The sequence below is a fragment of the Cotesia glomerata genome, linkage group LG7, assembly GCF_020080835.1.
Source record: "Cotesia glomerata isolate CgM1 linkage group LG7, MPM_Cglom_v2.3, whole genome shotgun sequence".
Taxonomy (NCBI): Eukaryota; Metazoa; Arthropoda; class Insecta; order Hymenoptera; family Braconidae; genus Cotesia; species Cotesia glomerata.
This window is the reverse complement of record NC_058164.1, coordinates 25,101,404-25,120,254: the sequence shown is the minus strand read 5'-3', so window position 1 is coordinate 25,120,254 and position 18,851 is coordinate 25,101,404. Positions and strand designations below refer to the sequence as shown.

The 18,851-nt window shown below is 27.5% G+C and overlaps 1 protein-coding gene across 2 annotated transcripts in view; it reads left to right on the top strand.

The window, feature by feature from the left end:
• LOC123269597 (protein lozenge) overlaps nucleotides 1–18,851 on the top strand; it is a 115,472-nt gene that overhangs the window by 95,580 nt on the left and 1,041 nt on the right. For both annotated transcript variants that reach the window (XM_044735432.1, XM_044735431.1), the window contains one exon: nucleotides 17,426–17,584. In XM_044735432.1, coding sequence (XP_044591367.1) covers nucleotides 17,426–17,584 — 159 coding nt within the window. The remainder of the gene's footprint in view (nucleotides 1–17,425; nucleotides 17,585–18,851) is intronic.

The window sequence follows — 18,851 nt, the reverse complement described above, 5'->3', positions numbered from 1 at the left end:
TTAAATATTGACTTTTTTAAGGATATAAAGTCATCCCGATGTTACACTTATCAAAAGCTTTCATTTGAGTACCCACATGCATTTTTATATATTTTTCATACTTACATATATATATAAATATATAAAATATATGAAAATTGATGTGGGTACTTAAATGAAAGGTCTCGATGAAAGTAACATTGGGGTGAGCTTATATCTTTAAAAATGTCAATAGTCCACAAGATACAAGGTCATTTCTCAATTATGTATCTTATATATTGATAAATTGCACTGTACTTTCTTAAATATTGATATTTTTAGAGATATAAGCTCATCCCGATGTTAGATTTATCAAGAGCTTTCTTTGAGTACCCACGTGCATTTTTATATATTTTTCATATATAGATATATATAAAATATATAAATATATGAAAAATTGATGTGGGTATTCAAATGATAGGTCTTGATGAGTGTAATGTCAGGATGAGCTTATATCTTTAAAAATGTCAATAATTCACAAGATACTAGGTCATTTCTTAATTATGTATCTTATATATTGTTAAATTGCACTGTACTTTTTTAAATATTGACTTTTTTAAGGATATAAAGTCATCCCGATGTTACACTTATCAAAAGCTTTCATTTGAGTACCCACATGCATTTTTATATATTTTTCATACTTACATATATATAAATATATAAATTATATGAAAAATTGATGTGGGTACTTAAATGAAAGGTCTCCACGAAAGTAACATTGGGGTGAGCTTATATCTTTAAAAATGTCAATAGTCCACAAGATACAAGGTCATTTCTCAATTATGTATCTTATATATTGTTAAATTGCACTGTATTTTCTTAAATATTGATATTTTAGAGATATAAGCTCATCCCGATGTTACACTCATCAAGAGCATTCATTTGAGTACCCACATGCATTTTTGATATATTTTTCATATACATCTATATATAATATATATAAATATATAAAATATATGAAAAATTGATGTGGGTACTCAAATGAAAGCTCTTGATGAGTGTAATATCGGGATGAGCTTATATTTTTCAAAGTGTCAATAGTTCACAAGATACAAGGTTATTTCTTAATAATGTATCTTATACATTGTTAAATTGCACTGTAATTTGTAAAATATGGATGTTTTTAAAAATCTAAGCTCATTCTGATGTTACACTCATCAAAAGCTTTCATTTGAGTACCTACATGTATTTTTGATATATTTTTCATTTATACATATATATAAAATTTATAAATATATGAAAAATTGATGTGGGTACTCAAATGAAAGGTATTGATGAGTGTAACATCGGGGTGAGCTTATATCTTTAAAAATGTCAATATTTCATAAGATATAAGGTCGTTTCTTAATTATGTATCTAGAGATAAAGCATTTTTAAATGCAGCCAAAATATTTATCATCTTAAATTGAGTATTGATAAGAATGATATGAATCCATGAAAAGGGACAAATTCAAGTCAAGACTTTTACAATGATACTAATTTTAACCCTAAAAATCAATATTATCATATAAATACTCTAGCCACAAAATTTTGCTCATTTTCTTAATAATATATATATATATATATATATATATATATATATATATATATATATATATATATATATATATGAAGATAATATAAATTTTTGATACTATTATAAAAAAAAAAAATTTTTAAAAGATGAATTAGTAAAAAGAAAAAAAAATGAAAAGAAAATTCAAAAACTCAAAGAAGAAACATAAAATAAACTCGAGTTGAAACAAAAGTACGAAAAAGAATAAGAAAGAAGAAACAAAATGAGTATGTAAAAATAAGCCGGACAATAAACAATAATTTCGTCTGAAAAAATATAAAAATAATAAAGACTTTGTTGGGCGAAAAAAAAGGAGTAAAGAAGGTGGCAAGAGAAAGAAAATATGAGTTAAATCCATGAGCTCTCGAGCGTGGATCACGTAACATCTTCAACCCTATTTATTTTTATATTTTTTTTTCATCATCACTTTGTCCGTCTCTGTCTTATCCACTTCCCGTGGCGAGATCTCCTTATAATCCACCGGCTTGGAATAAGACGCCGGGCAACCAGTTACCAGTTACCAGTACACGGATTTTTTCGTGTTACCAAAACAAAAGCACCGGGAATTATTAAGGATTAAATAACTTACATCAAAGTCCCTCGTCGAGAGTCCAGAGGTAGTGTAAAGTCCAGAGGTTGTAAAGGGAGATATTACTCACCCAAAGTATATGTACATCTATATCTATATGCTTACTACCAGCTTCTTTATGTACATCACACATACCAACACCCTTTACTTACTCTATCATATATATACTACTAATAATTCACTTGGACCTTACGAACTCATCAACTTCCGTTGTTTCCGCTAAAAACGTTACAACTTACAACCTCTAAGATTTTTTATTATTATTATTATTATCATTTTTATTATTATTGTTATTTATAAGAAAAATTTGACAGTTTTTATAATAATAACAATAATAATAAATCAAAAATTAACTTAAAATTATTATTATTTTTATTTTTATTAATAAGAAAAATTTGACAGTTTTTATAATAATAATAACAATAATAATAAATCAGAAATTAACTTAAAATTATTATTATTATTATTATTATTATTATTATTATTATTATTATTATTATTATTATTATTATTATTATTATTATTATTATTAATTTGACGGTTTTTATAATAACTATAATTTTTTAGTTTTCAAGTTTAACAATTGATAACTTTTAAATAAATAATTTTATTGAGAAAAATTTTTGACTAATTTGTAGAAAATTTAATAAGCTTTCAAATGAAATTTATTACAATTAATTTGGACGGATAAAAGCTGAGTTCTTTGCAATATAAAATTAGAAAATTTTTCCAAAAAAGCAAATCTATCATTTTTGGGTTTTGAAAAAAAGCTTGGAATTTTTATAAATATTATTTTATTATAAAAATTTTGGAATATAATTGTAGGAAATTTAATGAGTTTTCAAACGGGTCCTACTTTGATTAATTTGGTTGGATAAAAGCAGAGAAATTTGAAAAATAAGATTTGAAAGTGGAGTTAGTGATTCAAAAATCTATTTTTTTGAGTTTTAAGGTTTAACAACTGGTAACTTTTGAATAAATAACTTTATTGAGGAATTTTTAAGACAAAGATTGTAGGAAATTTAATAAGCTTTTAAATGCGATGCATTACAATCAATTTGAACCAATAGAAGCTGAGATATTTGCAAAATAAGATCGAAAAGTCGGATAAAAAATTCAAAAACTAAAAAATTGGAATTTTTTAAATTCAACATTTTGTAAATTTTTAAATAATGATTAATGATAATATTTAAAAATGTTTTAAACGAAATTTGTAGGAAATTTAATAAGCTTCCGAATAAAATTTATGACAATCAATTTGGGCGGATAGAAGCCGAGATATTTTCAAAATAAGACCAAAAAGTCGGATCAAAAATTCAAAACTTGAAAATTTGGTGTCTTTTTAATTCAACATTTTGTAATTTTGGAAATAATAATAATATTGGGTAAGTTTTGAACAAAGTTTGTAGGAAATTTAATAAGCTTTTAAATAATATTTTTTTTAATTAATTTGAAACAATAGAAGCTAAGATATTTAATAAATAATACCAGAAAGTCGGTTCAAAAATTCAGTTGTTGAAAATTTGGAGTTTTTTATTAAAAATTTTGTAATTTTTGAAATAATAATAAGATTGGAAATGTTTCTAACAAAATTTGTAGGAAATTTAATAAAATTTCTAATGAAATTTATTATAATCAATTTTGACGGATAGAAACTGAGATATTTGCAAAATAAGACCAAAAAGCCGGTTCAAAAATTCAAAAATCGAAAAATTGGAGTTTTTTTAATTAAAAATTTTGTCATTTTTTAAATAATGACAATATTGAAAAATTTTTGAACAAAATTTGTCGGAAATTTAGTAAGCTTTCAAATGAGATTTTTTTGAATCAATTTGAACCAACAGAAGTTAAGATATTTAAGGAATAAGACCAAAAAGTCGTATCAAGAATTAAAAAATCGATAAATTGGATTTTTTTTTAATTAAAAATTTTGTAATTTTTGAAATATTAATAATATTGGGAAATGTTCTCAACAAAATTTGTAGGAAATTTAATAAGCTTTCTAATGAAATTTAGTAAAACCAATTTGGACGGATAAAAGCTGAGATATTTGCAAAATAAGACCAAAAAGTCGGATCAAAAATTCAATTATTAAAAATTTGAAGTTTTTTAAATTAAAAATTTTGTAATTTATGAAATAATAAGAATATTAAACAATGTTTCAAATAAAGTTTGTAGGAAATTTAATAAGCTTGCAAATAAAAATTTGTTGAATTAATTTGAACCAATAGAAGCTGAGATATTTGCAAAATAAAATTAAAATATCAAAAAATTGAAGATTTTCAAATTTTAACTTTTAAAAAATTCTTATTTTTGACCCAAATATTTTTTTTAACCTTGAAAACCAAAAAAATAAAATCAATAGACCGTGAACTAGCAGCTTAGACGAAGCCCTGATAATAATGGTATGCCAGAATCTAAACAAAGCCAATTTGGGGGTTCCAAAAAAAGAATACCGGTTCTTAGCTGAGATTTTCGGATGTGTTCCCAAAAGACAGTTGTTACAATATAAGTTAATGAGAGGGCAGAGGATCCGAGAAGGTATCTTTGGCTCGGCTGACCCCTTGCCGGTCCTTATTCTTATTTAATTATTTATTTTGTCGTTTTCGAAGCAGCCAGAAGTGAGTAGTCACCTAAACGTCTCTTGGAACCGTCGCAAAAGACAACTATAATCGTAAATGGTCACACCGTATTATCAACAATCGAGAATGATAATCAACATTTCCGGTTTTTTGCAGTTTTTTTCCACAAGTTCCTGGAAAAAAAATGTCGCTTTAAATAAATCGAATAAAACAATTGTAGAAGTAACGGAAATTGATCAAGTCTTTCGTCACATTTAAATTGGTGGCACGAATCAATGGAGGATAATGGATAAAGTGCTCCAAGGATCCAAGCTAGTGTTATGGGTTATGTTTTCGGTGTTTTGGTAGCCCCGCAATTACTCCCGATAAAAAAGGAGTGATAGGGAATGGAGAATGGAGTTGAGAGGAGAAAAGAAAGAAGAGTCAAAATAAAATAATAAACCAAGAACAAGAAAATATAAAAGATGCTGGACGATAGACGGAGGTTTCCGGACACGCTACGGATCCTGATGCCCCCATTCATGTTCAGACTCGGTTTCATTCATCTAAAATTGCCCGGCTAACAATTCTTGAAAACTGCCCGGCTGATAGGTGAAGATTTTTATTTACTAACTTTGAAATTGGGACATTTTTTGGGAATTTAAAATGAAAGTTTTGATTTTTAAGTTGAGGTTAAAAATAATAAAGAAAAATTAAGGTGAATAATTATTCACGGAAAAAATTAAACTGTAATATTCACTCGGATTCCGGTTAATTTTTATAGTTTCAAACAGTAAAGCGGACATCGGGGTGGCAAAAATATAAATATTACAGAACTTAATGGACAAAGTATAAAAGCCACGATTTCTTATTTAATATCCAAAATAAGTAATTAGTAGCTGTCACTATAGTAAATAACGACTCTTTAATCTTAAAAAATTACAGTTTTAAACAGTAAAAATTTCCATTTAAATATATAGTTCACATTATGAGGAGAAGAGGAACTCAGATGAAAGAGAAGGAGGTCTCACTCTGGGAGAATTTAACATTTGAAACAGTAAAAATTATACTTTTAAAATATACATTTTACCAGTCCAAGCAAGTCAATAATTACAGTTTTATTTTTACCGTTGCGTTTAAAATTTACCATTTTACTTTGTAAATATTGACGTTGCTTGTGTTAGAAATTTACTAACTTTATTCTATACTTTTTACATATCATAAGATCATTTTTAGATATGAAATGATAAATATCAAAGTCTGAATTGTTAATTATTATACTTAAACATTTTAGACATTTACATAGCGAATATTACTGTTTGGAATAGTATTTTCTTCCATGTAAAGGGTATATTGTAACGTTTAAATGGTAAATATTATAAAGTGAATAGTAAAATCACGATTTTACTGTTTGAAATAGTAATTTTTAACAATTGATCATTACTTATTATGAATCGACTGGTATTATTTACAGTTTACTTTTTTCCATGTACACGGAAAAAAGTAAACTGTAATATTCACTCGGATTCCGGTTAATTTTTATAGTTTCAAACAGTAAAGCGGACATCGGGTGTGGCAAAAATATAAATATTACAGAACTTAATGTAGAAAGTATAAAAGCCACAATTTATAATTTAATATCCAAAATAAGTGATTAGTAGCTGTCACTATAGTAAATAACGACTCTTTCATCTTAAAAAATTACAGTTTCAAACAGTAAAAATTGCCATTTCAATATATAGTCGATATTATGAGGAGAAGAGGAACTCAGATGAAAGAGAAGGAGGTCTCACTCTGGGAGAATTTAACATTTGAAACAGTAAAAATTATACTTTTAAAATATACATTTTACCAGTCCAAGCAAGTCAATAATTACAGTTTGATTTTTAGCGTTGTGTTTAAAATTTACCATTTTACTTTGTAAATATTGACGTTGCTTGTATTAGAAATTTGCTAACTTTATTCTATACTTTTTACATATCATAAGATCATTTTTAGATATGAAATGATAAATATCAAAGTCTGAATTGTTAATTATTATACTTAAACATTTTAGACATTTACATAGCAAATATTACTGTTTGGAATAGTATTTTCTTCCATGTAAAGGGTATATTGTAACGTTTAAATGGTAAATATTATAAAGAGAATATTAAAATCACGATTTTACTGTTTGAAATGGTAATTTTTAACAATTGATCATTACTTATTATGAATCGACTGGTATTATTTACAGTTTACTTTTTTCCATGTACACGGAAAAAAGTAAACTGTAATATTCACTCGGATTCCGGTTAATTTTTATAGTTTCAAACAGTAAAGCGGACATCGGGTGTGGCAAAAATATAAATATTACAGAACTTAATGTAGAAAGTATAAAAGCCACAATTTGTAATTTAATATTTAAAATAAGTAATTAGTAGCTGTCACTATAGTAAATAACGACTCTTTCATCTTAAAAAATTACAGTTTCAAACAGTAAAAATTGCCATTTCAATATATAGTCGATATTATGAGGAGAAGAGGAACTCAGATGAAAGAGAAGGAGGTCTCACTCTGGAAGAATTTAACATTTGAAACAGTAAAAATTATACTTTTAAAATATACATTTTACCAGTCCAAGCAAGTCAATAATTACAGTTTGATTTTTACCGGTGCATTTAAAATTCACCATTTTACTTTGTAAATATTGACGTTGCTTGTATTAGAAATTTACTAACTTTATTTTATACTTTTTACATATCATAAGATTATTTTTTAGCTACGAAATGATAAATATCAAAGTCTGAATTGTTAATTATTATACTTAAACATTTTAGACATTTACATAGCGAATATTACTGTTTGAAATAGTATTTTCTTCCATATAAAGAGTAAATTGTAACGTTTAAATGGTAAATATTATAAAGTGAATAGTAAAATTTTTAGCAGTTGATCATTACTTATTATAAAATGACTGTTATTTATTACAGTCTACTTTTTTCCGTGTTGATTTAATATTAAAAATCAAATATTCAATCTTATTAAAATCTAGTTTTTTGATAATATAAAACCATTAAAATTTATACACAGAAGTAAATTTTCTTTAAAAATCACCGTGAAAATGACAGTGGGACATTTAAATCCTAAATTTCTTAATAATTATTCACGACAGTGTAAAAATATCAGTACTATTGATTTTTAGGGTAGTATTAAGGTTAAAAATAACGGTGAAAAATTAAGATGAATGATTATTTTTCATTTAATAATAAAAATTACAGAAAAATAAAATGTTAAACTACTAAAAAATTAACCGGCTTTTTAGGAAAAATTTCTCCAATTGTTGGTATTATCCACCTTCCTTTGAGGCGGCGCTGCAATCGCTCTCAGTCTTAGCTGTATAAAAAATTACACATTTCGGTGATCAGTTGTTGCTCAATTACAGTTTATTCTAACAACACTTTTATACAATTATCATTATAATTTAATTTTATCCAAGTAGTTAAATATTATTTGTAAAAATGTACTTTAATGACATTCGGAATTTTTTTTTACTATTAGCTATTATTCCATGTATATTTTCAAGTGAAATAACCGAAAAAAATAAATTAAATCAAACAAAATTAATTAAACATTCAATCTTATTAAAATCTAATTTTTTGATAGTATAAAACCATTAAAATTTATACACAGAAGTAAATTTTCTTTAAAAATCACCGTGAAAATGACAGTGGGACATTTAAATCCTAAATTTCTTAATAATTATTCACGACAATGTCAAAATATCAGTACTATTAAGATTAAAAATAATAAACGTGAAAAATTAATATGAATAATTATTTTTAATTTAATATTAAAAATTACAGTAAAATAAAATGTTTTTAAACTTTTAAAAAATTAACCGGACTATTTAGTAAAAATTTCAAAACAATTGTAATTTTTTTCTTTTTTTCGCCAAAAATAGCTTTGCAGTGACAATTTCAAGTAAGAGCCGAAGTATAAGAAGAGCAATAATAAAATTGAATTGATCTTCGAACAAAAGCAGAACTCAAAAAGTCGCAAAATTGGCTAATGGATTTTATTTAATAAAAAAATTCTCACGCCTGGACACATCCGGCTTCGTGTCTTAACAATAAATGATATTTTTATTTTCATCTTTAGATAACTTGACTTTTTGGAGTTAGTGTTACTCTGGCTGGTTATTTTCACCGATCTTTGTGCATCAGATCCAAAAGAACCGGACACTTGTTGGCGATGAATGGATATTCATCGCCAAAAATAAAAAAAAACAAATTCAGATAGAAGTGAGCAGAGCTGCGTGCGTATGTGTGTCTGTCTTGATCTATAGTCCTGGGATGTATCTGCGCGTGATCGCGCTCGAGTATTATATTTTTAGGGACGGAAATCTGTTTAGCACACTTGAAGGTGTAACAATGGATCCACACACGCACCCGTAATTCGGGGCACAAAGAACCGTAAATATAGTCTGGGTATGATAATTATCGCCAGTTTTGATTAGTTTTTTTTTTTTTCGGAAAAATGAATGAAAGTTTACTGTTAATTCATAAAAAAAATTAACATTAATACTTTTTTAAGTTTGTAGGGGCATTCTATAGTGACTGGTGGGACATTTGACTCCGAAATTCCATCAATTATATATAATTATGTGACTGAAACTTATACTATAGTAAAATTTATCTTATAATATAGAAGAATAACTAATTAACAACATCCCTTTGTCAAAAACCTCCATTACTTTTTAAGTTTCTCGTAATTATCATTTGACTGAATGTGACTAGTGGGACTAAGAAAAATCCTTCTCTCTTACCAAAACTATACTTAAAATCGAATTTCAGTTCGACCACTAAACTTTTAAAAAATACTTCCCTTAAAAATACAAAATCAATCCTACAAACATTGAATATTATGAATAATTAGACTGATTACAAACGTAGAAACAATTAAAATAATTAGGAAAACGGTTGACCCTAAAGGCCATCCCTGCAACTTCCCGCTAATTCCGTTAATACCTGGCCGCTTTTTTGAGCTCTTCGAGCTCAAAAGTACAATCTGTGTGTTGTTTTAAGCTCTCCGAGCTCAAAAAGATACCTTTTCTATGCTTTTGAGCTCTTTGAGCTCAAAAGTCTGATAGAAGTTTCATGGAACACTATTTTTTGAATGTTCATACCGCAATAACTTTTGAATGAATGAACCGATTTTTACGCGGTTGGCGGCATTCTACGTAGTTTTTTAAGCCTTATAAATAATTTCTGAGTTTCAATTGGTCAAACTAGAAATTTCGGAGTAACTCTGAAAAAACACTTTTTTCTGTTTTCTTTCGTTCACGATATCTCTCGAACGAATCAACCGATTTTGACCGGATTGGCGGCGATCGACGTGGTTTTTCAAGGTTGAGAGCTGATTAGTTTTTGGAATCGATCGGTTGAGCCGTTTAAAAGTTATCCCAAAAAAACCACTTCAGAAAAAAATTTTTTTCCTACTTTTTTTTAGATTTCTCCAAATTTCTCAAAATCTATCAGTCCGAATCGGTTCAAATTAACAGGAAATCTAAGTTTGGTGAAGCCCTTTCGAATGGCACCAACCGCGATGAAATCGGTTCAAGCGTTCAAAAGTTATAAGAGGTTTACATACTTACACACACACACACATACACACACACATACATACAGACATAGTGACACCCTCGCGGGAATAGTCAGGAAAGCTTCCTAGGACCTCAAAACGTCGAGATCTGATGAAAACTCGATTTTCGAAAAACGGGGTAAAACCAATAACTTCCCGATTTTTGAAAATTTTCAATTTTCTTAGCGGGAAGTTAAAAATTTGTTTTTATTGTGACTGGTGGGACAAGTACAAAATGTCTACATCAAGTTGTTTATTAAAAAGACTTTTATATTATTTCAACCCTAGAAACATTATTGTTTATATATTTAACTATAAATTATTTAGGATAATTAAAAAAACACAAATAAAGGATTTAACATGCTGACAACACGATCTTGATAAACTTAGGGGTTAATTAATAACAGCCATAATTTATAGCTAAATTTGTCATTAAAGACAAATTTGGGAACTGGGGAAATAAAGGATAAAGGGAAGAGGAGGGACCTTACTCAGTAGGAATTTTTTTTTTCGGTAACCGAAAAAATAATTCAGACAGCCCAGACCGGGACTCGAACCCGGATCGTTTGGTTACGCGCCAAAGGCTCTCCCAGTTAAGCTATCCGAGACATTGTCCGTAACTACCATTCAGTCACCTAATAAAGAACAAAATTTGTTCTTAAAACTATAATAATAAATATGTTAGTTAATAACAAACATTAAATGAATTTGTTGTTAAAACTATTAAAACAACATTTGACCCGGATATAAGTTAGTACGGCTGAAAAGTTACTAGGAGAGAAAAATCCATTTTCTTATTGATTAAAAAAAATTTTCTTTACAAATTAGTAAAATATAAACTTTTAATAATAAATTAGAACTAAATTAGAATGAATTAGAGAAATTTTTTAATTTTAGTCATTTTCCCATTTTGCATGAAATGCCCCTATAGTGCTTAATAAATGGTAATTTTGAAAAAAATAATGTTTTGATGATGAAGGAGAGTGTAAAATCTGTCCTCGAGAGGGAAGAAATCCAATCCTTGGGATACATAATATAAAAAATAAATCGTTGATGGTAAGTGATACGAAGGAGCGCGAGTTTCCTGGGCCGCGAGTTCTCGTATGCGTAAGACTTCTTGGTCCCTTTCTTGTCACAAAAAATAGTCGATAAATAAAATAAACCGATGTTATATTATAATAATAATAATGAGAATATAATATGCAGTATAACTGTGCTCAATATACGTATAACGTGCAACGACGTGTATTTAATACACAACTATATGGATATCAAACAAGTATATCGATACGACGTAATATCGACTTACGTTACACGACCGAGCAAGCATCTATCTCGGTGGGAACCCTGAAGCCCCACTATTTTAAGTTTCTTTATTATTTGTTATGTTTATGTTTATTATACCCGAGTAATATCGCTTTCCGATATTTTAATCCTTCTTAACGTCATTTCTCAATCCACGGGATAATTATCAGCTGTTTCAATTGCGAAATATAATTTTTGTTTTAGTTATATTGCAGAAAAAAGAGGTAATTACATAAAAAATTACAGAATTTTTAAGTGTCGTTGGGCGCCATTATTGATTTTTTGACGATAGCGCCTAAACGGTTGGTTTTAGAGAAAAAGTTAGAGTGCTAATTTGTAGCTGTGAAAATTCTGAAAAAAATCGCGCCTTGCGCGATTTTTTTGGATTATTAGATCCGGAGTTATGCAAATTTGGGCCCGAAGCGGAATTTTTGAAAATTTTGTTGGAATGGAAAGTTGCAATTTTCCAAATTTTACTTTTGCTTGTTTCTCGGAAAATATCATAGATAGAGGAAAAGTTAGAGATTATATTTAAAGCTTGTTAAATTCTCAGGAGAATAAGCTTGAAGCGGTAACATTTGGAGTGATTGGTCGGGAGTTATACGAGTTTGAAGAGTTATAATGATCAAAATTTTGGAAAAACAAAATTTTGATCATTATTAATTTTAAAATTTAAATATCTCGAGAATTATTATAAATATGAAAAAATTATGATACAATATTTGTAGCTGTGAAAATTCTGAACAATATGGTGCTTTGTTTGATTTTTTTGGACCGATAGATTCGAAGTTATGCAAATTTTGGCCCAGTAAGGAAATTTTCAAATTCTGTCGTGATGAAGAGATGGAATTTTCCAAATTTTACTAAAGCGCACAGTAAAAAATTTTGCGTCATTGCGTCAAAAAATTTTGTGTTAAATATTTAACACTTTTTGGTGTAAATTTAACATTTATTGTGTTAAATTAACATATAAAAGTGTTAAATTAACACAAAAAGGGTTAAATATTTAACATAAAAATTTTTAACACAAAATTTTTTGACGCATTGACGCAAAATTTTTTACTGTGCGGTAATGTTAGAAATAATAGATTAGGAGTTATACAAGCTTGAAGAGTTTATGTGACAAAATAAAAATTCTAAGCTGCGTTAAATTTTTATTTTACAAGTCCGCTAAATTTTACTTACAAATTTGAAAAAATATTGCTGGTAATTTTTTCCATTTCTAACTTTTTCTGTTTCAAAACTAAAAACTTCGTAACTTCGGTTATGTACACTCAAATCACTTCCAATTTAACTCATCTTCTTTAAAATTTCCCCTTCTACAATTTCAATACCAACAATTTATTTTTACCCCAGCCGTTTCAAAGTTACAGCCGAAAAACAAATCAGCGCCCACTTTAGGGCAAGTTTCTATGATTAATGCAAGAACTCTCATAACTTGCGATCTATAGATCCTAAAAAAAGATCTATAGGACTATTTTCTTCAGAATTTCACGCTCTACAAAAGCGCTTTTTTACTTTTTCTCTAAAACCAAGCTATTGGAAGTTCTCATCAAAAAACCGAAAATTGCGCCCAACGATATTTACAAATTTTGTAATTTTTTATGTAATTTGCTCTTTTTTTCGCAATAGCTTACTTGTCAGCCGACAGCTATCAAAATGATGCTCAATTTCGGGGATTTTGCCATCTATAAATCTCAAAATTTCTTTAGTGGGTACTATAGCCCTCAATTTAAAGACAAAGACATTCACCTTCATCATCAAAACATTATTTTATCCAAAATTCCCATTTTTGCGCACTAAAAACTTCTAACTTTTTCTGTTTCAAAACTTAAAACTCCATAACTTCCGTTATATCCACTCAAATCATTTCCAATTTAGCTCATCTTCTTCCAAATTTCCCCTTCTACAATTTCAATACCAAAAATTTATTTTTACCCCAGCCGTTTCAAAGTTACAGCCAAAAAACCAATCAGCGCCCACTTTAGGGCAAGTTTCTATGACTAATGCAAAATCTCTCATAACTTGCGATCTATAGATCCTAAAAAAAGATCTATAAGACCTTTTTTCTTCAGAATTTCACGCTCTACAAAAGCGCTCTTTGACTTTTTCTCTAAAGCCAACCTTTTGGGCGTTATAATCAAAAAACCAAAAATGGCGCCCAACGAAATTAACAAATTTCATAATTTTTGATATAATTACTCAAAAAAATTGACATTAGACTCAAAATTTCGGTCTTTTTAAGAGACTATCAGCCGACAGCTATCAATTTCGGGGATTTCACCATCTGTAAATCTCAAAATTGCTTTAGCGGGTCTTACAGCCGACAATTTAAAGACAAAGCTATTGTACAAGCCATCTGTTGATTCTTTTCTTCCACCAGTCTACTCCTTTCTTCTATTGACAGTTAGTTGATAAAAAAAAATAATTCGCGTGTATATTCAGTAGCAAAATTACAATAATCTGAAGCTTGCCGAAAATTCCTATGCAAATTAAATTGCCAGGTAGTATTAACGAAGAATAGACCGAAATTCATCCACCTGGGCCGATGTATTGAATTAGATATTTCGAAGAGCGAAAGTAAAAGCTGGGTTTGTGGATTTCGTACATCGGTAGCTTGTTTGTTTTGATTACTCGGGGCTCTAGACCATGCCCAACGGCAAATGAGTAGACTCGGCACGAGTCTCAAGCAACGAACTGATCCTGATGCTGTTTACTACTCTGCGGGTGTGAAACCACAGGCGGTTTTCGATAGTTCTTACCTTTTCCGAATCTGTCTCGCTCTCTCCTGCTTCTACTAAGCCTACGTTCTACCTCTGCTCTTAATTAACCGTTGACCTGAGGTTTATGTGTCTATTGTTTTTGATCCCCCTGATTTCCGGCTCAACGCTATCTATAGATAGCATTCATGGCAGGAATTTTTTTTAAATTCTCCAATGAAATGGGAAAATGACAAAAATTTGAAAAATTTCTCTAATTCATTCTAATTTAGTCCTAATTTATTATTAAAAGTTTATATTTTACTAATTTGTAAAGAAAATTTTTTTTAATCAATAAGAAAATGGATTTTTCTCTCCTAGTAACTTTTCAGCCGTACTAACTTGTATCCGGGTCAAATGTTTTTTTAATAGTTTTAACAAAAAATTCCTATAACGTTTGTTATTAACTAACATATTTATTATTATCGTTTTAAGAAAAAATTTTGTTTATGTTCGTTATTAATTAACACCTAAGTTTATCAAGATCGTGTTGTCAGCATGCTAAATCCTTTATTTGTGTTTTTTAATTATTATTATTATTATTATTATTATTATTATTATTATTATTATTAAAAATTTGACTGTTGGAATAATAATAATAATAATAATAATAATAATAATAATAATAATAATAATAATAATAATAATAATAATAATAATAATAATAATAATAATAATAATCTATATATATAAAAATAAATTGTTGTGCGTTAGTCTCGCTAAAACTCAAAAACGGCTAGACCGATTTTCAAAATTGTTTTTTTGTTTTGTTCGCTACAGTTCAGAGATGATTCAGTAGAATTTTTTTTTTGAAAACTCGACAGTTCAGCTAAAAAAATCATTATCATTAATCATCATCAAATAATAAAAAAATATAAAAATAAATTGCTGTGCGTTAGTCTCGCTAAAACTCAAAAACGGGTGGACCGATTAAAAAAATTTTTTTTGTTTCGTTCGCTATAGTTTAGGGATGATTTAAAAAAATTTTTTTGGAAAACCCGAAAGTTCAGCTAAAAAAATAAAAAATTGTTAATTTTGTATCAGAATCGCTATTGTTACGCTTGAGCCTCAACCATAAGGTTGCAAGAGTGTACCAAAATTGTTCAATATGTAGGAAAATACGTACAAGTATACTGCAGAGTTATACTACTTACCTATATTCAGTAAGTAGGACATAATCACAAATCTCAAGAAGAAACTCAAGAAGAATGTTTGTCATTACTTTTGTTTTATTCGTGTTTATTTTCATATTGTTTATATTTATCTATCTATCTATATATATATATATATATATATATATATATATATATATATATATATATATATATATATATCGCAAATATATATATATATAGCAAATCTATATATATATATATATATATATATATATATATATATATATATATATCTATATATATCTATATATATCTATAGATATCTATATATATCTATATATATATATATATATATATATATATATATATATATATATATATATATATATATATATATATATGCTATATAGCTCTATATATATATATATATATATATATATATATATATGCTATCTATATATATATATATATATATATATCTATATATAGATATATATATATATATATATAGATATATATATCTATATATATATATATATATATATATATATATATATCTATATATATATATATATATATATATAAATGAATAGCTGTGCGTTAGCCTCGCTAAAACTCAAAAACGACTGTACTGATTTCAAAAATTTTCTTTTTGTTATGTTCGCTATAGTTCAGAGATGTTTTCAAAAGAATAAAATTTTAGGAAAACCCGTAAGTTCAGCAAAGAAAATCAACAGATCTAAAATTGTTAATCATCTATCTTCTGGATATATGCACAAAAAAAATTTAATTAATTCAGTGTTGATTTTTTGGGATCTTGATTTTCAGGCAATAATTAGAAGCGAGTTTTATTTAATAACTTGACAAAATTCTAACTGTACATTCAGCCAGTATTTATTTTTTATCGGAGTAGATTAGAGTTTAAAGATTGATAATCGCTGATCGAAAGGTGTAACAAAATATATTGTAGGTGATACGAAGTTCACCGGGTCAGCTAGTAATAATAATAAAAATCAAAATTAATTTGTAATTATTATAGTTATCATTATGATTAAAATTATTTCCAAAGATAAACTAATTAATTTTTCAAAGAATTCGATAAATAGCTTAACCGGAAGTAAAATTTTAGGAACGGGTGATATAATAATAGAGTAATGCGTAATGCGTCGGCCTGGGGACAAAATCAGTAATCAAGTGGGAAAATTTAATACCGAGTGACACAGACCACGTAATAAACAACACCCAGCATACAAAGGAACGTCGATGCGTCATAATAAAACTTTTTTCCGCGTTGATTTTTTAAACAACCCGAAACGTGAGAAACTTTCTTATTAGCTTATGACAAGAACGGAATTGTTATGCAAGTAGAAGTTAATGCAAATTGCAATTGATAAATAACCAGAAAGCATTCGTCAATCTTGATTCACTGATTGTCTTTATTGCTTCTCGCTAGACATTATTAACTAATACTAATACTAAGTCTAAGTCTAAGTCTAAAGCAGTAAAAGCATTACACAATTTTATTGGATAATTTATTGAAATAGTTCCTAGGAAGATGACAGTAGTCCCTTGTCTGCTTAAATATATTTTAATGTACCAGTCGGACTTGCCAAGGGCGAATGATTGTACTTCTATGAAATTCTTTACCTTTCTCTACATGTGGGCACGTATTTCGGCTGTGAGTCAAGTGTATTAGGTCTTATTAAATGTTTTTTTTTACTCATAAACTTTGACAAGATTTTATTGCTGAATAATTAATGCAAATTAATTGATTGAAATTTATTAAAAATAAAAAATTGTAAAAAAAAATTGAAATTTTGTAAAATTTGACTTTTGTAAATTTTTTATTTTGATTTTTTAAAGTAAAAAAATAACCTGTATAAATAAATTATATTTTTCAGATGCAAATGCAACAGAATGGACTTATCCGACGGCCCCAACGTATCCAGCTCCAACAGGCAGTGACGCTGGATCTTACTCTCCAATTCCTGGGGCGTTTTCTTACCCTGGAGAATCGCTGTCTCATCACCCTACGACTGAACCCGTTCCTTTAACAGCAGGTATTTTATTTATTTTTTTTTTTTTTCAACTCAACAAAAAATAAATAATATTCTTACCTACAGAAAATTTTTAAAAATATCTTGATTAAAATAAATTTTTATTCAAAAGTTTCTTAAATTAAGAAAAACTAGCAACCTTGCAGTCACTATGTGACAGCTATGATTTATAAATTATAAATAAATAAAATTTTGTTTTATTAAATAATGATTTTTGTTAAATTGCACTGTCTTTTTTTAACAATTGACATTTTTAAAGATATAAGCTCATCCCGATGTTACACTCATCAAGAGCTTTCATTTGACTACCCACATGCATTTTTGATATATTTTTCATATATTCATATATATTAATATATAAATATTTAAAATATATAAAAAATTGATGTGGGTACTCAAATGAAAGCTCTCAATGAGTCTAATGTCGAAGTGGGCTTATATCTTTAAAAATGTCAATAGTTCACAAGATACAAGGTCATTCTTTAATTATTGACATTCATCAAGATATAAGCTCATCCTGATGTTACACTCATCGAGACCTTTCATTTGAGTACCCACATGTATTTTTGATATATTTTTCATATATTCATGTATATAAATATATAAAATATATGAAAAATTGATGTGAGTACTCAAATGAAAGGTCTTGATGAGAGTTATATTAAGATGAGCTTATATCTTTAAAAATATCAATAGTTCTCAAGATACAAGGTCACTTCTTAATTATTGACATTTTTTAAGATATAAACTCATTTCGACGTTACACTCATCGAGACCTTTCATTTGAGTACCCACATGCATTTTTGATATATTTTTCATATATTCATATATATTAATATATAAATATTTAAAATATATGAAAAATTGATGTGGATACTCAAATAAAAGGTTTCGATGAGTGTAACATCAAAATGAGCTTATATCTTCAAAAATGTCAATAGTTCTTAAGATACAAGGTCATTTCTTAATTATGTATCTTATATATTGTTAAATTGCACTGTACTTTCTTAAATATTGACGTTTTTAAAGATATGAGCTCATCCTGATGTTACACTCATCAAGAGCTTTCATTTGAGTACCCACATGCATTTTTGATATATTTTTCATATATTCATATATATAATATTTATAAATATATGAAAAATTGATGTGGATACTTAAATAAAAGGTTTCGATGAGTGTAACATCAAGATGAGCTTATATCTTCAAAAATGTCAATAGTTCTTAAAATACAAGGTCATTTCTTAATTATGTATCTTATATATTGTTA